A 21,444-nucleotide genomic window follows, 5' to 3' on the forward strand; every position below is an offset into this window, starting at 1 on the left:
TAAACATTAATAAGTTCCTGGCGAAAAAAAGTTGTGACCACGGGATTCCAACTCGCAACCCTCCAGACTAGCTTTCGCCACCCGTGGCAACTACGCCAAGTCATTGTACCTGACAGCCGCTTAAAAAGCGCATATAATCATCTGTGAAAAGTGCAATTTTATTCAAGTAGACGTTAATAACATTAAAGTATTATGAATCGGTTCTTAAAAATACATTATTCCAGTGTTTTTTGCCAAAGGGAAAATAGGCTTGTTACTAAAGGCACAGTGTACTAAACAACAAAAAAATCTACTACAATCCGCGCAAAAAAATCGCTAGTCCGCGCACAATCCGCGCAATCACCACCGACAGAAAAAAATCCTCCGCGCAGTTTGCAAACTTTCCAATCTGGCATACGTATTGTTCAATAAAATTTAAGTTCGTGTTCCTTGCAGATGGGTGCTCTCGATAAACTTGGACTGCTAATATGGAAGAATTTCCTTCTTCAAAAGCGAAGACCTGTTGCCACCATCATCGAGCTACTCCTCCCAATCTTTTATACCATCATACTTGTCATAATCAGAAACGAGATTGATGTAACTGAGTATGCCAACATGACAACATGGAGGTATAAGTTTCATATTGTACATAAACTGATAATAAAACATACAAGTTCTCATTTTTTCTCTTTCTTGCTTCTGTTAACAGACAAATATATAATATGTATAATTACAGGTTAATGAATTTCATTGTGAAAAATTGACATTAATAAATTTGTTTTTTTGCAGGGAGTTTAAAGTAAACAGTTTGCCAGAATTTTCCATGAGTTCATTGCCAGAGAATTATAAATGGACGGTTGCGTTTGCACCCGATGATGTGGAGTTCTACCACCATGTAATGGAGAAAGCAAAAACCAAACTTAACCAGATACCAATGACCAGAACAGAGCAGAAATGTGGAATCCGTGCGTTTGCCACTTCTGAAAATTTTAGCATTTACATACTAGAATTTGATTATCAGCAGAAACCAGTACAATCAGTAAAATAATGACGCCTCTTTTATATAAGATAACAATTTTTTTTAAGTAGATTGTTATCTTTTATAGGAATTCCCACCTTTCTTCAGATTCTGGAAAACCCTGGTAAATAGCAGTTTTTTTTGTGTAGAAAGATATGTTATTTTCTTTTAACATCAAATATTGTTGTTTTGTTTAGAGGATGCCATGACTCTGTTAAATGATGTAGGACCAGCATCACCCCCAGGTAATTATAACAAATAAACTAAAAGAAAATTTTGTAGTAAACCTCTTTTTTAGTACTATGGCAGAAAAGTACATACGATACACTTTTTTACATGCAACAGTATCAGCTTAGCATTTTCATGCAATTTCCAGAGTTTGTTTGGGTATCAGCAACCTTTTTTGAACACCGCATGCCATTTTAAGTTACTTCCAAAATTGACCTTGCATGTCAGAAGTTGCTGACCTTGATTTATCAATAAATTATCTTGATGAAACATAAATTTATTGTGTATCTTTAACAGGGAGAGGGAGGAGGAATGTTTTGCCTCCAGGAATGCTAAATGCTGGTTGTAAGTTATCTATTTTATCTAGTAATTGATCAAAAATGTTACCACATTGGTGATCGGGTGCTTTTACCAGGTTTTAAAAACAATTTTGTATCGATTGTATGATAAAATGCTACATTAAATCATTCCAATGTTTTAATGTTTTTGATTGCTTTGGAGCATATATATCTATACAGTACAGTCGGCCTACAATTCCCTACCATTTCCATTGAAACGAACTCTGGACACGATGGCCGAAGAAAGCAACTCCACTTCGCAGCAGCTCTTAATGACTCCAATGGCAAACAACAATATAGTGAACTTTACTAAACAACTTGTAGAGATATACTTCAACAATACTATTAGTAAGTTTTATTAAAAGTAAATTATATATCTCTTCATAAGGTTCACAGGCTTCACAGCCCAGGCATCTAATTAGAGCTGTGATTGCCAAATATGAAGGGTCTGCGCAGTGGGGCGATCCTGCCTTGCTATGCGAAAGCATGGTAATATTTCTATAATCTCTTTTCAGGTATTGAGTTAAAAATGAATTTAAAAGTGATATAAGAAGTATGTGTCAAATTTTTTTTGAAAATTTTGTCTCTACACATGCTGAGTTTCTCAGTGCAACCGATATAAAGAGATGACATCATCAATATTAAATTTAATGGGCTTCAAAAATCCTGTATTTTGCAGACTGCTTTTTGGCTGATTTGGAACAAATGTTTGCAAAGCAACTAAACAGCTCCAGTAACAGACGCAACGATGAAGAAGAAGACAAAGACCCAATGGCAAACTTAACAATGAGCGACATGTTTGATTACTTTTCCACTGTTCCAGAAATAAATTGTGAGTATGTAACCTGTTATGTGTGTCATGAAGATACAAAAATTTGGGTGTTTGTTTTTAAGAAAACTTATTACAAATGGTTTCCAGATCTGCATGTATTTTTTAGTGATGCCCTTTCCAAGCGAACAAGCATTTTTGGATTTTGTTCAAAATGAGACCAATTTAAACACTGTACTGGCTGGCGTATTTTTCCATGGTGAATTCACAAACTCCACACTGGAAAGTAACGACCTTCGCATGACCTTGAGATTTCAAGCTGACCCGTTAAACTCTGGGAGCAGCAATCGAATTGCTGGAGGGTAAGTAAAAAATTTTGCCATCCGGATACAACTAGACAGCTTCAGAATGTTGTGACAGAAAAGTTTGTACCTCTGTTTAAACAAGTATTTTTCCTTGTGTTTTTGAAACCCAGTTTTTAACTAGATTTATTAAACTCTTTCTACAGAACTTCTATTATTTACCATCTAGTGCAGGGGCCGGAACTTTTTTTAATGCTGCTTGCCAATTTACAAATTATTTATACCTAATCTAATATTATGGATATCTCTATAATATTGTTCCAACATTCTGTTGTAGCTTTGTTATTACCTGTTTATTTTTATCAGGCAAAAAATGACTGTTTTGTAGTTTTAACGACAAGAGTAAATAATTTCTTCCCTTATGTAAATTTTTTGATTGCAGTGTAAGTAGATGGGTTACCCATCTATTATTTCCAAGTTTTCAACGTTCGACGCCACGATCTAAGAATGACCCAGCTGGTGGTAGACCTGGGTACTACAAAGAAGGTACTTTGCAAACTAAAACAACATTTGTATGATTAACAAAAGCTGGTTAAAATCTTGTTATTTTTAGTTTAAATTAAATTTATTTTTCCTTTAAATTTTAACAGGATTTCTGTCATTGCAACATGCTATATACACTGGCATTGCATCCACGCTGGCCAACAACATTCCAGGGAGAAATAATTTTGCATTGAAACGTTATCCATACCCACCCTATGTGGAGGATACCTTTATCAGTGAGTTGTTAGATGAAAATATATGTCTGTAGTGTAAAATATATATGTTGAAACTTGTCCTCGTTTTTTAATGTGACTGTGCCCAATTTTGTTGAGCTGTGTTGTTTTTATATCTTAGTCAACCTACATCTTTTATCAGTTTCTGGTCTGAGCAATTTAAAAAGTATTCCAAGTTAGTTTGAAATTAAAGAAAAGTTTAACTGGAGTAATTAGTGGCTCTATCTTAACCTTCTAACTGAAGGTTAAATTAAATTTTTATGTAAAATTTAAATATCTAAATAAATAAAACATGTCAATGTTTGCCACACTGTGGTTCTCAGAGTTATGAGTAGATAAATAGTGTTCCTGAGAATAAATAAGTATATATATGTATATTTTTAGTTGCCATACAAAGGACCCTGCCTATGATAATTATGTTAAGTTTCATCTACACATCCCTGGTCATAGTGAGAAGTGTTGTATTGGAGAAAGAATCAAAGATGAAGGTTAGTTGGTGTTTATTCAATATATGTAGTTTCTAATATTACCATGGTATGCATTTGAAATTGCATATATATATATGTGGTGTTATGTAATCTATTGAGAGGAGTTAAATTATCTTTTGTTAAAATTTTCTGCAAGAGAATTTATACTTGTTTCTTTGTATTTGAAAAAATTGCCAACTTTTTCAGCATGATTTATTTATTTCGGATGACATGCATGCAAACGTATGTTTTGGACTATTTTCTTCTGTTTGCATGTGGCATCATGCTGCTCCCATTGCATGTGTAATTATTATCTTTAGGAATACATGATGATGATGGGCTTGTCGAACTGGTTGCACTGGTTGGCATGGTTTATCAAATACATCATTTTCCTCTGTGTATCTTGCATAGCTATGGTTCTTCTCTTTAAAGTACCGGTAACGACCAAATTTGTATTTAGATTGTGGTGTTGTATCTGCAAAACATTGTTATATCTGTAAAGAGTAAGTATTTTGGAATAAGTTTTTTTATCTAAAGGGGCTTTCTGTGGTTACCTTATTAAATGTGCCATGAATTTTTGCATGTGTTTTCGGCCCCTTTAAACTCCTGTTTGCCTGCATTTTTAAAAATATTTTTGATGTGTTTGAAATAAAAGCTTGAACCACTTTAGCATAAAAATCTGCATATTTTTATGCCTGACATATTCAACACATCCTGTTTGTATTACAGACACCTTACGGCAGTGTTTTAACGTACAGCGATGCAACCGTAATGTTTTTGTTCCTTATTCTGTATTGTGCGGCCACCATCACCATGTGCTTCTTCTTGTCTACATTATTCTCTAAAGGTAACCAGAATGTTACTTGGTGACTGCACACAGTTTTAAACTAATTGGAATTAAATGCAAATAACTATGTTCAAATGTAAAAAACTAAGCTTGTTTTATAGAAATGAGCTTGTGTATACTTTATGAAAGCACAAATATGTATGCACCGTATTTACTCGATTGTAAGCCGCGGCTTATAAAGTTTTTTAACCTACAGTTTGTGCGGCTTACAATCGAGGGCGGCTTATATTCGAGGGCGGCTTACATTATTTAATGTCACGCCGATATTTTGTCTGCGCTCTGTTTTTTAATGAAATTTACCATCAACTCATTTCATCATACCAATATGTTTTATCTCACAAGATTGTCTGCGCATCTCACAATTTTAAACGACAGATTTGTTGACTATTATTGTTGTAGGGCACCTAAGTTTGTTGTTAACATTAACGTGCGGCTTACATTCGAGGGCGGCTTAGATTAATTTTTGAACACCTTCACATGCGGCTTACAATCGAGGGCGGCTTACAATCGAGTAAATACGGTACCTGTGTTTATATCCTATATTGTGTTAAATAAAGGTTTATAATTTGTTGCTAAAGATTACATACAAAAGTGTGCAAGTTATTATTTCTTATGCAGCTAATGTCGGTGCTGCAGCTGGAGGTGTCATATATGGCTTGACATATATGCCATCCCTATACATGCTCGATACCTTTGACCAACTGGATACCTCACTCAAAATATTATCTTGTATATTACCCAACCTTGCAATGACAAACACTTGTCAGCTTCTGTCGATGTTTGAAGGAGCGGGTAAGATTTTGAAGTCTTTGTTCTCAATGAAAAAGAGGAAAGCAGGGCTTCTCAAACAATTCATCACTAATAGTTGTCACAAACTGTAATTTAGGGTTGTCAAACACTTGGGCTTTTCACTGTATTTTACATTGCCAAGAGTGTATACAATATCATTGGGTCACATAATAAAATTGACAACCCCAAGTTCTTGAGCTGTAAATTACTGTCCCACTCCCTTGTTTATATTTGTTCGAATTTGCTAAGTTTGTAAATGGAGGTATTTGAATGTGAATTTAAATTTCCAAATAGCATTTTCTTGAATTTTTTAAATACCTGTTGGATCTGTGATCCTTTGTAAACAACTACATACTGTATGAATGTAACGCCTCCATACTATTGTCATTGAAACCAATTTACTTTAGAAACTAATCCTTATGAGTAACATTGCTTCTCCAGGTGTTGGAATTCACTGGAGCAACTTGAACAGCCCTGTCACTGTTGATGATAACTTCACAATCCTACAGGTCCGTATTTTGTACATGACAGTTAGTTTATGTAGAAGCAGAGCTAATAATGATTAGTAAGCTCCTAACAAGTCATATTAATGGTCCAGGTGACTGAAAATGGTCCCAGCTATCTAGTTCCTTGCAGGCTCCATGTTATTCTATTTATGATCATTGTCATCTGGTATCATACTAGGTACAGACAGTAGACAATCTATGTCCAAATACCAGTTTGACACCAGCAGCGTTTTTATATCTGTGATGCTTAAATTGTGCATACGCAATTAGGTAGTCCCAAGTTCTCAAACTGTGCATCATGATGCCCTGCTGTGGAGTTTTTGATTTGATATGCTCACAGTTTAAACAAAGAAAACTGAAACAAAAAGTCTTTTTGGAGAAATGAAGGCAAATAACAAGTCAAGTCAGCCTTCTGCGACTAAAAACTGTAAACATTGAATCAAATTGTCCTGGTAGATTTATAATTCGTGCGTCAAAACTGCCGTGAAATTTTGCAAGTGCGCATGCAACAAAATTTTAAGTAGAAATTTGAAGCATTGAAGTGGAAAAGTCACCTCTTTGTGTTGAGATGTTTATAATGTGCATTACATTGATTTAATGTGTAGATATTTTTGATGCTGATATTCGACTGCTTTTTCTACATGTTGTTAACATGGTACGTTGAAGGAATCTTGCCAGGAGAATATGGAATCCCAAAACCATGGTACTTTCCCTTCATGGTAAACAAGTTTGGATGTAAATTGGTTAAAATAAATGAGAATTTTTTGGCCACCGACTACCAACAACGTAGACCAACACACGCTTATGTGTAGTTTGAATAGCTGCTTGATTTTGGCAGAATCTATCCCTTGATTAGATGCTGTCTTTTTACCAGTGGCACCAATATATAAAAATACTGTGTGCAATGAACAAGCTGACTCCAATCCAAAACATCTTGTTTCAAACAATTTATGTGGGGTTTCAAGTATTTAATAAAAAAATGTTTTAGAGTTTGAAATAAAGATATCCCAGTGTCATTTCTGTATGGTGTTTTTGTCTTTATATAGAAATCTTATTGGACTGGGATTGAAGGAAAAAGTAATCTTCAAAAAACTGATGATGTTGAAATGACTCCTGCAGAAATGACTAAAAGTGGAGATTACTTTGAGGATGAACCGACCGACCTGGCAAAAATTGTAGAAATTAAAAATCTCAAAAAGGTTTTAATAAATTGTCCAAACATTATTACCCCCATATGTAAAAAAACATGTCTAGATTTTCCATGCTGGAGGCAAAACCAAGGTTGCTGTCAATAACTTGTCGCTAAACATGTACGAGGGACAGATTAATGTATTGTTAGGTCATAATGGGGCTGGTAAAACAACAACCATGTCAATTTTAACAGGTTGGAAAAATCATTTTTGCGCTTGAAATAAAGATATGAACTTTTTGATATAAGTGTGTAAATATTGTTGTCTGTTTGCTTGTAAAAGTTATATAAGATTTCTATAACAAGGTCATTTTTTTAATTTTGAATAAAACTTAAAATTATTAAGACAACGATTTTGTCAATTCCACCAGAAGTTTAACATGAACTTTCTTTCAAGTAATATATTTTAAGTGATGGACTATACAAGAATTCTTTTCAAAATGGATTTTTAGAAAGTGTATGATGTGCTCATATAATTGACACATTAGGTTTTGTAACCTAAGTTAATTTTAATATGTCAATATACAAACCAAATACATTCTGAAATACTTTTTTTAGGGTTTTTTCCCCCCACTTCTGGTGAGGCTACAGTGATGGGCCACAGTATTATCACAGACATGGCTGGAGTCCGGAAATCTCTCGGTCTTTGTCCTCAGTTTAACATCTTGTTCGATTTACTCACTGTCGACGAACATCTTTACTTTTTTTCCAGAGTAACTGTTACATTTGTATTTAAAATTTCATATATTTACTCAATTTGTGGCATGGCTTGTAATTAATATGTTGAGTATTTTCAAGGTAACATTAATTTTATGTTTTTACTTGTAAAATACAGAAACCATCAGAACATCATGTGCAGTTCATGATTCAGATCTTTTGATTTCATACTAGAATTTTTGTTTTATATTTTCATGTCCACTAATTCTTTCTAATTGAAGACAATTCCTTTTTCGACAGTTAAAAGGTCTCGATAGTGTGGAAGCAACTAAGAGTGTTCAAGAAATGAGGGATTGCCTGAAATTAAACGACAAAGCAAATGCAAAATCCCACACTCTATCTGGAGGAATGAAACGAAAGTTATCTGTGGGAATCGCTCTTTCAGCTGGATCAAAGGTGTCAATTTTCTGGATTATCGTAAAATCTGATGCTTTGCAAAAAAAAAAACACATTCCCACAGACTTTTAAAAAAGAATTGGTGCAGCAACATAGAAGTCATTGCTGTGTTAGCTATGTAGCCTGATTGAGGGTTTATATTAAAATTAGCAATTTACATTTTTAAAATGCAAACTTAACTACCTTAATGTTCATGTTATTATTCACTGCTTCTAATAGAGAAATCAAACTGTGGTTTTGTTTTGTGTTTGCCTTTGAGAAGATGAAGATTCTCCATGTGTTTGAATTAAAATCCAACTTCTACTTCCAGTACGTGATCTTGGATGAGCCGACATCTGGAATGGATCCGGCTGCAAGAAGAGCAATCTGGGAGGTAATTCAGGAATACCGGAGCAAGTGTTCCATGCTCCTCTCAACCCATTTTATGGATGAGGCTGATTTGCTCGGAGATTGGATTTCCATAATGGCAGATGGAAAGTTGCGATGTGCAGGTTATCTGATTATTATCTGTGTTTATCTCCAGAATAAAATTCCACACCATGCAGCAACATTTCATGCAATCTTGCTCTGACATGTCTGGAAAAAGTGGCTGATCCAGCTAAGCTACACTGCCTGGGCTGCGAAGCCTGTGAACCAAACGATTGTTTTACACACAAACAACTTATTGCATACAGTCATTGACATTTTAACTTAATTTGCTGGCACACTGCATTCAAAGGTTACTAAATTCTTTATTGATATATTTCAGGTTCTTCAGTGTTTCTAAAGAACAAGTTTGGTGTTGGATATCACGCTATTCTAACCAAAACTCAAGACTGCGATGTAACAAAGGTTGGTTTTAGCAAAAATATCAGTATATTATGAATCTTTATTTTGCATGAAAAACTCCCAAGCACTAAAGCAACAAATATGAGAATATTATGGCATGGACATCGATAAAAATATACCAAGTTCATTATGTCAGGCTCACATAAAGGTGATTTCCTCACTCAGAATTACCGTCTGCTGTCCGATGTCACATTAATTTTCTGTCTATTATGTGTAGAAGAAAATAAGACCGATGATCACAAAGCTTAATTGGTAAAATATGTGAGGTGCAGGCAGATGGCCAGTGTTTCGACCTATTACCCCTTATCAGTGCAGCTTGGTGTGACTTTTGTAGACAATCTTACAGGCCATATGGCCAGGCAAAGTCTTCCTGAGTCTGACTTTTTTGCCACAAAATCATCAAGCCCATTTCGGAAAACCCTACACTGGTGAGCTGATTAAAATATTGTTTTTCAGCTCAATGACTTCTTTCACTCGTTTGTTCCCAACTGTCATCTTGAGAGGACAGCTGGAGGTGAAGTATCTTTCCTCCTTCCATTCAACTCGTCTCCTCACTTTCCAAACCTCTTCCAAGCATTGGAAGAAAACTCTACTCAACTTGGGATTACAAACTTTGGGGCTACAGTGACTACCTTGGAGGAGGTTTTTCTGAGGTTAGTTTAGCAGTATGTGTGTGTTTGTGTGTAGCAGTATGTGTGTGTTGGTGTGTAGTGGTATGTGTGTGTTAGTGTGTAGCAGTATGTGTGTGTTAGTGTGTAGCAGTATGTGTGTGTTAGTGTGTAGCAGTATGTGTGTGTTGGTGTGTAGCAGTACTTGTGTGTGTTGGTGTGCAGCAGTATGTGTGTGTTGGTGTGTAGCAGTATGTGTGTGTTAGTGTGTAGTAATAGGTGTGTGTTGGTGTGTAGGAGTACGTGTGTGTTGGTGTGTAGGAGTATGTGTGTAGCAGTATGTGTGTGTTTGTGTGTAGCAGTATGTGTGTGTTGGTGTGTAGTGGTATGTGTGTGTTAGTGTGTAGCAGTATGTGTGTGTTAGTGTGTAGCAGTATGTGTGTGTTAGTGTGTAGCAGTATGTGTGTGTTGGTGTGTAGCAGTACTTGTGTGTGTTGGTGTGCAGCAGTATGTGTGTGTTGGTGTGTAGCAGTATGTGTGTGTTAGTGTGTAGTAATAGGTGTGTGTTGGTGTGTAGGAGTACGTGTGTGTTGGTGTGTAGGAGTATGTGTGTAGCAGTATGTGTGTGTTGGTGTGTAGCAGTATGTGTGTGTTGGTGTGTAGCAGTATGTGTGTGTTGGTGTGTACAGTATGTGTGTGTTGGTGTGTAGCAGTATGTGTGTAGTAAAATTTACAAATTAAAATTTTAAGGAATGCATTTAGGAAACTGGTCAGTGTGATCTTCTATTTAAAACAAAAATATAAGTGGAATGTTTAACAAATAATGTCAAGAAACAGTTTTTATGACCGATTTAAACCGGAAAACGAATCAACATGTATAAGCAATAGTGCCAGGTTGTTTATACTGCTATTTTTGCTGCCAGGCATACTTCAGAAATCAGAATTGTTCTTCTGGCACTCAAGTTTCTAGTGTCAACACTAGAAACTTGAGTGCCAGGTTGTTTAGTTAGATGCAGAGAGAGCCACAGCGTTAACCTGTTAAGTGTCATCAGAACAGCTCAGTGACTAGTGACAAAATAACTTGAAGTAGTCAACACATTTTTTGTTTCGGTTTAAATTTATTTTAGTTACACAGTGACCAAGTGCATTAAAATAGAAATATTAGTTTGTGTAGAGTGAACAGACATAGTTGCAATAAGTTTTCATTTAAACAGAGTGACAGAGGATGCCGAGACAGCAGTTGAGGCAATTAGTAAGAAAATCTCAAAACAAGCTTCATCCATTCTTGCCGACAACAGCCCAGGGGAAAATATTAACTCAACCCCTGCTGTTCATGGAAAAGGTACGAACACTGTTTGTTTAGGGGAAAAAGATTGGAGCAGACAAAACATAGAAGTAGTATTTCAATATACAAAAAAAACTAGAAATGCCCTTAAGATGGAGACACAGAGCAGGAAAAATAGTTTTAATAATTTTGTAATTCAGCTTCTTCGACTGCATACAATACCGGTGTGGTTTTGTGGTTCCAGCAATTTTATGGGTTATTTGTCAAACACTTGTTGCATTCAAAAAGAAATTACAAGGTTTGTATTTATAATTATTTATTGGTAACATACAGATGGTAAAAATGAGCTTACCACAACAATATGATAGCTGGGTAGAACTGTATTTCCATCTGCCCCTAGTCATTCAAACATTTTAAGACAGGAATCACTAAACCCATTCCTTTGATCAGGTCGCAATCGCCCAAATTCTGGTACCCGTTGTATTTGGAATCTTCGCAATATTGCAAGTTAAATACCCACCTTTTGTTCAAGACAACGTTCCACTAGGTGAGTTAAACCAGCTATGACATCATCATATCATGACATCACTCTTCCTGTTTCCAGACCTTACACTGAATGCTTACGGAGATAGTTTTGTTTATGCAACAAATGATTCATCGAGCTTTGCTCAAGAGTTCATTGATGTGTACAAGAATCAGTTTGAGGGTAAAAGTAGCAATTTTGGGGCAAAAAAAATCATGAAACTTTGGGTTCTTTATAAAAATAATTCTTTATAAATTTATGACACATAAATATTCCTTTGACTTTTTAAATTTTAAATCATGATTCCCAAAGAACAATATAAAAAATTGATACTCAAACATTTCAAGGTAATTAAAAAGTTCGAGGGCGATGCAAAATGTTCAGAATTGAATAAGTTATGATTTTATGACCAGGTTCTCAAGCCACGGCATCACAACTAACAGAAGACTTGGAAGAATTCGTCTCGGCTTTGTACAAGGAACAGGGTGGAAACTTTAACTCAAAGAATCTCATCTCTGCCACATTTGCAGGAAATGACAGTAAGTGTTCATGGGTAATGACTTCGGAAATTTTGAAATCTGCATTTTTTAACTATCTGCTTTCAAATTTATTTGTTTCATGTACAAATGTCCATGGTATGGCTCACTACTTTTTGTCGGATTGTTGAAAATTGTTTTTCAGACTAATTTTTTTTTCTTTTTTAAAAAATGTTGAAATATTTTTTTGTGTTGTTTTTTGTCTATCTTAACAAGTGACCAAGCAATCAAATTAATTTGTTATCATTGGTCGAAAATTGGATGGCAAAGAAAAGTTACAATGACAAACTGTGATGCAAATTGCCATTCCAACTGTAGCTAATTCAGGTTTTTTTAAATCGATATCACCTTAACTACAAACCTTGTGCTTTACTGTTCACACAACTGAAAAAAACTTTCCTTTTTGACAAACAACTTAACTGCAGTTTTGTATTCCAAGGTATCAACACCTCTGATAACATAGCATGGTTCAACAATCAGGCTTACCACACTCCAGCCACAGCTCTAGCATACCTTGATCAAGCCTACATCAGACTTATAGCAAACCGCTCCAAATTTAATATCACCCTGATTAATAGCCCTCTTGACAGGAAGACTTCAGACAGAGTACAAGAAGAGCTAGTTGGGTAAGATTAGTGAGGATTGCTGGGCACTCATTTATATCAAAAAAGAGATTTTGTTTGACTGTTGATAAACAAACAAGCGTAAAATGCTGAATTGTTCCTTAAAGCAAATTTGTTTCACCATTGTTTTAACATTGTTCGGTACAGACTGATTCCTCTGCTCATTTCATGATACTTTCTCTTATAACCTTAAAAAAAGTCCTAACAAAGTTTACCCGATCATTGCAGTTCGTTATCTGGCTTCTTGATGGCGTTCAACATCGTGCTTGGGTTTTCATTCCTCGCTGCTTCATTCTGTTTGTTTCTAGTCCGAGAGAGGGTCGACCGATCGTCACTTCTTCAAACACTCGCTGGAGTCGATCCCGTCTGCTTCTGGCTTTCTGCATTTGTTTGGGATTTTATCAATTTCTTAACACCGTGTTTGGTAACCATGGTACGTTATCAGTTTTTTCTCGGATTGTAGTTGGCTAGTTGCCATTTTTTATATGGTTAATTTGTGGAAATTGTAAATAAGAACTTCATAAGTAGTGATGCATCATTGTATAATATATGTCAAAAGCATAGAAAAACTATCAAAACATGTTTTGGTAACAACAAAATAAAACATGGAGGTTTAACTTTAAAATTTCCTGTTGTTTTGTTTAACTTACCATACCAGAAAACTTAGTAATACAGAAGATGTGCGATTTGACAGCATGTTAATACATTTTATTGCAACCAAACACATGTAGGCATTTTTTATTCCTCATCATGATATGCAAAATTGCATAACAAACACAAACATGTTTTAACACATACTCAATTTTTTTCCTTCTTGTTAGCGCTGTAAACGCATTTTATTTGACACGTTATTTGCTGCACCTGAAGAAGCGAGATCAATTTCGCGAAAGCTCGTGCTAATAAAGTGGTTTCATAGTCAGTCCCTTATAAAAGCAGTGCACAAGCAAGCAATATATTTATAGATCAGGGACTGACACGGCAAATTGAAGAAATTAAATCCAAACAGTACTAAATTTACCATCTGACTGTATGCGTTTGTTGCCGTGGATGACATTCTATCATTAACTAGCTGACAATCTACCTTTACGCATTGCAAAATAGTTTATATGAGCAGTAAATTAACTGGTACATTACCTAAATGCCAGTAGCTTTAAGCTTGATTCAAATTTTGAAACGTAATTTTAAAGAAAAGGAAAAGCTTCTGGTATAAGGCTATGATATTTCTGTTACAACTGACGTTTCCACAACCATGCAGCTAGACTTCTTCGGGGTTATGTGGCAATGTGTTGTCATGTACATAAACACCAAAAACACAAGAAAAACATAAGAAAATACAAGAAAAAAGGGTGGATTAGATATCATTGGCACAGCTTGTTACTATTTCGGTTAAAATTACAGTGTCTGGCAACAAGAATAACACTTTAAAACATAACTTTGTTTCAGATAATGTTTGCTGCATTTCAAATCGAGGAACTCAACAGCAATGCTGGAATTGTCCTCCTGCTCTTTGTCCTCTATTGTTGGTCATCTCTTCCTCTCATGTATGCTCTCTCCTTCCTCTTCGTGATCCCATCCACAGCTCTTGTGAGAGTCACCATCCTCAACATGATCACCGGACTTGCTTCGATCCTTTCTGTCAATATTTTAAGTTTGCTTGGTAATTAAAGGCATTTTAGCAACAAATCTATGTTCCCAGTTACATTTCTATTGTGTAAAACATTTTCTTGCTTAATAACTGTAGAGGAATCTGGCCCTCGGTTAGGCATTGTCTATTAATCTGCGGCAGCAAATTACTGGAGCTTGTGTATATTGTAAAGCAATATGCCTCTGATTTACGTCAGCAGATTTTATTTTGAAAAAATTGATAACTACAGAGCTGTCTACTATATGATCCCTGTTTAAACTTTTTGGTGGGAACACTGTTTTAGATGTGATCCACAGCCTGCCAGATAACCTTGGTTAAATCGATACAATTTCCTTGCATTACGCTTACTCATATTTTAAACTAAATGTCTATGTTAGTAAAGCTCTGTTATCTCAACATTTTTGCTAATTTATGAAAAATTTTAAATTATTTCTTGTGGCAAAAAAATATTTTTTGTGTAGACATGGCCGATACTGCCAACACTCTCAATTGGATTTTCCTCTTTCTACCACAGTACTGCTTGGGTCAGGGGCTTTCTGATATCTACACAAACTATAAGATGGTGAATGTCTGCACAGAAAGCTTGATGATGGAACAAATCTGCAACGATTCAAGTTGGAAAAATTCAATACTTTTATTTATTGCATGACTAAAAAACTTTTTGTGCTTCTTGTCAGTCCTACTTTGTATGTTTTAACACAAATGCCTGCTCATTTGGTTCAGTCTACATTGCCTTCCATGTAGGTTAGGGGTCGGCAACCTTCTCCTTTAGCTGTAAGCCAAAACCAAATTCTGCTATATATCAGTGGGGCATACTATTTTTCCACTAACAATTACATTCCCATTTCTGTTTATGATGTGGTTAAACCTTGTGATTTGGGGGTATTGTTAACAACCACATGTGTAGGTCTATGATTCGTTTTAAGGACTATATTATTCCCTAGTTACTATAACATGCTGCTAGTGAGAAAATCGGATGCTAAAATATTTGGATCCCTTCACTGGATATAGGTTGTCAATCCCTGATGGAAATAATAGTCGTTCTACATAGAAAAATCAATAACATATAAGCAACTATACTGCTATTTTTGCGCGTGATGCTTCACTGTTGACATAACCCTGAAGAAGTCTCGCCGGATGGCAGATGAAACGTTGGTTTCGAATAAAACTTTGGAAACTTAAATGCCAGAAGAACAATTTCTTATCAATATAAGCAACTGTACAAAACCAATAACTTTGCAGACATCACATTCCAAACTGATTTCCTGGCTTGGGAATCACTTGGTGTCGGAAAGTTCATGACCTTCCTTGGAATACAGGGAGTTGTTTTCTTCGCTATTATAATGATGATCGAATTTGAATATCTCCCTCTTATGTGGAACCTGTTCTCTGCAGGCATGAAGTGGATTTATTCCAAAGTTTTTAAGCCGAATCAAACAGTAAGAATTGACTGTATTTAAATCACTAATTAACAAACATATTTTTGGTAAATACTGTAAAAAACTCCTGGGCAGCCTTTACCCTGCATACTGTGGTATAAAAATGCAAAGTTTCATATCTTTATTGTTTTGAACTTGTTGGTTGAAAACTTATCAAGGAACTGATCTTCTGGCAAAATTTAACGTAGTTTATTTCTCAAACACAGACATGTCCTAATATTCATTGAACTTGAATGCTTTGCCCTACTTACATAAGTTACTGTTGATTAATTTATGTTTTATTGGAAATTTTTTATACGCCCTTTTTTATATGAGAACTTCCCTATACAAGACGCACAATATAAATTGCTTCAGTCTTCACAGGGTCCAGCATCTCGAGGAATTGAAGATGACGAGGATGTTGTGAAAGAGAAGGCAAGAATCAACGAAACCTCATTACAGGAACTCTCTAAAACCGATCGACTCATCATTCACAATCTAAGAAAAGTAAAAACCTTCAAGGCTTCCTAGTATTCACAGCTGTAAACAGTCTCATAGATAAAATCTCTTTTTTGTACTGTTGCCAATTTAAAGTTTATTATTCTCAATGTAGATTTTTGAGTAAGGTTATTATTTTATCGTCTGTACTAAATGGATCTGTGTGTTTCTTATGTGTTTCTGTTTACCTCAAACATTCTAGAATATCAACCCTAGTCGTATTTGTGAAACTAACTAATTACCCCTTGCCCAAACAAATTTTGTTGTTAATTTTCCCAAATGTTCAAGCCATTAATATCAAGCAATGACACTATGTACATGCAAAAACCGTTTACACAGGTTTATGAATCTGCACCAACGCCATTGGTGGCTGTGGACAGTCTTTGTATTGGAATTCCACCAGCTGAGTGTTTCGGTTTGCTCGGAATTAATGGAGCGGGAAAGACAACGACCTTCAAAATGTTGTCAGGGGATTACAAACCATCGAGTGGAACTGCTTATCTCGAAGGATTCTGCATCAGGAAAAATCTTAGACAGGTCTGAAGGTTATTAAATGTTGACCACAGTTAAAAGTTAATGAGATATTGATAGTGTTAATTTTTGTTGCAAGGAAAGAGAAAGAAACCAGATACGTTTGGGTACAGTTGCAATACTTTTTGTGCATTTCTTTTAGTGTAATGTACTTTTATAAAATTTCCCTTAAATTGGGTATGTAATGTAAGTTTGTGATGTGTATTCATTCATGTCCTGCAAAAACATAATCAAAAGTGTTTTAAATTGATAGAAGTTTGTGTTTCTTGACCATAAACAAAACAATTTGGGAATAGCTGAGTCTTCAGACTACTTTACGGCCAACAAAATCTTAATAATGGATTATGCTGATGTCCATTATATCATCCTAAATGTTGAGTCCACATGTCAAACTGTTGCAGGTCCAGCAAAGATTGGGATACTGTCCACAATGGGATGGGTTGATCGAACAGATGACCGGAGCAGAGACACTGAGGTTGTTTGCAAGACTTAGGGGAGTCCCCGAACCTGATATTCCGGCTTGCATCCAACATCTCGGGAAAAGTCTCCACTTTTTTGAGCACCTCCATAAAAATTGTGGCACTTACAGGTCAGAAATAAAAATTGAAAAAAATTCCACAACAGAATTATGGTTAATCCATTAGTGCGAATCCATTAGTGCAAATATTCCAAAGTAATTAAACTATTCAAAATCTTTGTATATTGCTGACAGTCTAACATTTTTAAACCTAAAAGCAATGGATTCTATACTACTGTTTTTGAACCTTTAGTCGGACCTCCGTAACTATGTTGGGTTATGATTTAAGTGGTGGAAATAAAAGAAAACTAAGTACAGCCATCGCACTTGTGGGTAATCCCCCTGTTGTGTTACTGGACGAGCCGAGCACGGGAATGGATCCGGGAGCAAGGAGGATGTTGTGGGATTCTCTCTCCGATATAAGATCAAGTGGATGCTCCATCGTCATTACCTCACATAGGTTAAACTTCTGCTTCTTTTATATCGAACAGTTTTGCTAAGTTTTTGCCAAAATGCTTTCACTAAATTGTATTTTCAGCATATACCTTTTTGTCCGCTGGGCAAAACAGTTGGTTTTTAAAGATTTTATCTAAAAAAAATTTTGAATTATGTTAAATCCGGCAAAAAAATAAATTATAAAACTTTAAGTTTTGCAAGTGCTTTGAAACAGCTTTCTTAGATTTAGGATAAAATTTGATTCATAAACAATACTACATATTTTTCTGTGTTGCAAGCTTACTTTGAAAAACTACTGTGGTGTTATTTAACAATTTTGCCAAGCAGATTTCCATAAAACATGATTTTATTTTTTTATTCCAAAATTAACTTTTAGTTTTCATGAATAAATACAACTCAACTAAATTGAACAAATAAATTGATTGAAACACTTGCAGTATGGAAGAGTGTGAAGCGTTATGTACAAGACTAGCCATCATGGTCAATGGACAACTAAGATGTCTCGGTGGACCTCAGCATTTAAAGAACAGATTTGGTCAGGGATATACTATCGACTTGAAAATGCCTCTGTCCATGACTGACTTCACATCACTAAAGAACTACATGAACCTTAGTTTTCCAGGTAGCATGGGATCTTGTGCTGTTTAAAATCAATTGTTAAATGATATCAATTGTGTTTATTATCAATCGCATGATTAACTGCAACAGCAATGAATGAGAAATATGATTAAATGCCGTGGTCACCAATAGGATCACAGTGACTATTTGCTAAACAATGTTGCAAAATTATTGCCATTTTAAAGTTTGGATTTTAAATATTTAGTGACGTTAATTTCATGCATGCAAAAGATCAATTATTTACTTTGGTAATTCTTCTGCTTTGTAGAAAAAAAGTTAATTATTAATTTTAGCAAATTGAATGCTTTAAATTCTGATAATTATTGTGAACAATTTTTAGATAATTAATTCAGTGTGACAGTTTTCAAACTGGAAACTTACTGGTTTAAGATCCAGGAGAATTGTATTTAAAATTCAAACTTTAAAAGTATTATTTGCATTATCTAATTTTTTTTAATTTTTATCAAGGTACTTTCCTTTATGTGGCAGACTTCTACTTCGTTATTTTACGCTGTTTTGTACACTTTGCAGAAACTGATGATGCCCTTTTCAGGGCGATATATATTTTTCTGACAAAAATAAAAACATCTTTAAAAGAGCTGTCTGAAAGATTGATTTAAAAGTTTTACTCAGCTACTTTAAAAGTACATTTGCATTTGTGTAAATAGCAATGCTTCTTTTGTTTCATTTGACTTGCATGAATCAACAAAATTGTGTTGTGGGAGCAACACATGCCTGTTAAACCCACACCGTTGTGTTCAGGTTGTGACATCAAAGATCCCCAACAAGGGTTGGTGACTTTCCGAGTGGCACAACATCGTCCTGATGGAAGTGTTCTTAAACTGTCAAAGGTAAATATTCTAATGTTTTATTGGGTCATTCCATGTTAATTACTGCCCAGTTACAACTACCACAGAAGCATTATGTTTTAAATATCCAAAACTTTTGGGAATATTTAATGGTAAACCTTGCCAACCAGTTAAAAATACATGATTTCTGCAACAAAAAATCTACAATTCTGCTCACAAGCTGTTAAAAAGTATGTAAGTGTGCTGAAGAACCAATGATTTCATAACTATGTTCTTGTTCCAAAGGTTTTCCATGATGATACGTTTGGTGTATTTGTTTAATGCTTCTGGCTTTATTGACCCTTAATCAATATTATATGCTGGCAGGTTTTCAGTTTGATGGAAGACTCAAAGAGTGCAGTGGGTGTGATTGAATACACAGTATCGCAAACCACCCTTGAGCAAGTTTTCCTTAGCTTGGTTCGATGGCAACGGGAAACTAGTGATGACGATAATGTTGTTAAACAGAGCAACTAGGGTTGCCATGAAAAAAATTATATGTTACTGTTGTTGTTGATTGTTGTCACTATGTTACCAAATAAAACATTGCATGAAAGAATTTATTGAAAAAAAATGCATTAAGATTCACAGTGAAAGTGTCACTCCAGGACAGGCTGGTACTTAGGTGGAGGTTGAACAAATCTTTCTTCTTTGTTTTGATTTCTGCAAAAGCAATTATCCGTTTATTTACGTTGCCCTAACACATCCTAATTTCATTCTGTGAATACTTTTGGGTGTTGTTACATTTCAAAGAAAACAACAAAAAGGTCAAGAAAAATTTGAAAACGACAACCAACTAGACTACTTTTATATATATTTGATCTTGCAGTAGATTTTTTTTACTTACTTGCAGTGTTCTCGTAACATGTCCATTATAGTATTTGAGTATTCTTGTGGCACAGGTTTAGTCCCAACCATCCAGTAGTATATATCCCATTCGTTGCTTGGCTCATTAAGGATTTGATCGTACAAGGAAAGTTGCTCCTCATTGAAACTAAAAATTTATTTCAGCAATTTCAAAAAAGGATACTTGGTCCATAAATACTGAAATACAAATCTCATACAGATAATATATGTGCTGAGAAGACGCTTGCTTAGTATTACTTTTAATGCATTAGGGTTTATTAAAATCATGAGATAGTGTTAGCATAATGACATGAAAATTTTGTGTTACAATCACCTGTGTAGATGTTTGTCAGCAAACGTACTGAATATTAAACAATTTTCTGTAATCCCACGCTTGCGACTTTGCCATAGAAGTCTGGCTCTTTTCTTAACAACAGATTCATTTCTTGGATGGAAGTTCTGGAACATAATTGGTTTAATAAATGTAGCAAACAATGACATTATGTTGATTCTCACTTTGAATTTTTTTTGGAAAAAAAACTATAAGAAACCAATTTTGGTGACATTTTTTAGTTTAAAAAGAAATTCCTGATGACAATTTATACCCGTGGTTCTCAACCATTTTTGCTTGGTGGACCCCTTCTTGATGCCATCAGAATAACTACAGCCCCTTTAGGATATTCCAAAAACGTACAATTTTTTTATGGCCATATAACTAGGCTATAATGTGCTTCTTTAATTGTTTTCTGGTTAATTTTGCACGTATATGAACATGTTACGAAATAGCGATTCATTTATCACATAGCAAAAATATTAAGGGGTGCCATGAGCCCTTTGGAAACACAATCTGATAAATCAGTGGTTCCCAAACCTTTGGTTGAGAACCACTGATATATATGATTAAAGTGCATTGTTAAAGCAAAGACCTTACCATTTACCTCTGTGGAATAAGTGGTGGATAAAATTGGCTGGACACGCAAAGGAAGCAAGCAGACTCGACATAATCGACTCGACAACATGCTTTAATTACTTAATATCTGAAACAGAAATAGAGGAACTTTTTTTCAGAAATTAACGAAGCGTCAAACACTCAATTGAAAAGTTGATTGTAAAGATGAAGGTGACATTTCGTTTGTGGAAAACAATTCAATTTGTTTAGACTTTAGCTTATCTTTATAGTAAATATTGTGAATTGTCATGCCTAATTCATAATTAGATGAAACACAAAATGCATAAATTCGTTTAGCAGTCACAACACAATAATAATAATAGGGACATTTCAAAGTACTTCTAAATTATTCAAAGATCTTTTCTCTTAAGCAAAAAGACCTACGCACACAAAA

At 35.0% G+C, this 21,444-nt stretch overlaps 2 protein-coding genes across 2 annotated transcripts; one reads left to right on the forward strand and one right to left on the reverse strand.

Moving 5' to 3' along the window:
* The first annotated feature begins 312 nt into the window (after positions 1 to 312).
* Positions 313 to 19,850, forward strand: LOC145914690 (phospholipid-transporting ATPase ABCA3-like). Its single transcript, XM_083002506.1, has 40 exons — positions 313 to 608; positions 769 to 944; positions 1,086 to 1,121; positions 1,195 to 1,242; positions 1,523 to 1,570; positions 1,744 to 1,911; positions 2,243 to 2,395; positions 2,502 to 2,694; positions 3,077 to 3,180; positions 3,285 to 3,413; positions 3,795 to 3,898; positions 4,198 to 4,314; positions 4,607 to 4,724; positions 5,343 to 5,516; positions 5,955 to 6,022; positions 6,625 to 6,738; positions 7,066 to 7,218; positions 7,274 to 7,403; positions 7,767 to 7,921; positions 8,166 to 8,321; positions 8,632 to 8,812; positions 9,070 to 9,152; positions 9,606 to 9,802; positions 10,972 to 11,114; positions 11,243 to 11,340; positions 11,493 to 11,589; positions 11,647 to 11,748; positions 11,979 to 12,104; positions 12,541 to 12,727; positions 12,953 to 13,157; positions 14,168 to 14,381; positions 14,831 to 14,983; positions 15,612 to 15,808; positions 16,172 to 16,294; positions 16,625 to 16,822; positions 17,218 to 17,405; positions 17,623 to 17,793; positions 18,227 to 18,411; positions 19,170 to 19,258; positions 19,583 to 19,850. Exons 1-40 carry the CDS (start codon positions 436 to 438, stop codon positions 19,730 to 19,732), a joined length of 5,604 nt encoding a protein of 1,867 aa, XP_082858632.1. The 5' UTR covers positions 313 to 435; the 3' UTR covers positions 19,733 to 19,850.
* Positions 19,741 to 21,174, reverse strand: LOC145914692 (succinate dehydrogenase assembly factor 2, mitochondrial-like). Its single transcript, XM_083002508.1, has 4 exons — positions 21,040 to 21,174; positions 20,436 to 20,560; positions 20,103 to 20,249; positions 19,741 to 19,918 (listed from the first exon to the last, which is right to left on the reverse strand). Exons 1-4 carry the CDS (start codon positions 21,118 to 21,120, stop codon positions 19,855 to 19,857), a joined length of 417 nt encoding a protein of 138 aa, XP_082858634.1. The 5' UTR covers positions 21,121 to 21,174; the 3' UTR covers positions 19,741 to 19,854.
* Positions 21,175 to 21,444: the final 270 nt, after the last annotated feature.

The sequence above is a fragment of the Ascidia mentula genome, chromosome 9 (assembly GCF_947561715.1).
Source record: "Ascidia mentula chromosome 9, kaAscMent1.1, whole genome shotgun sequence".
In the NCBI taxonomy this organism is placed as follows: Eukaryota; Metazoa; Chordata; class Ascidiacea; order Phlebobranchia; family Ascidiidae; genus Ascidia; species Ascidia mentula.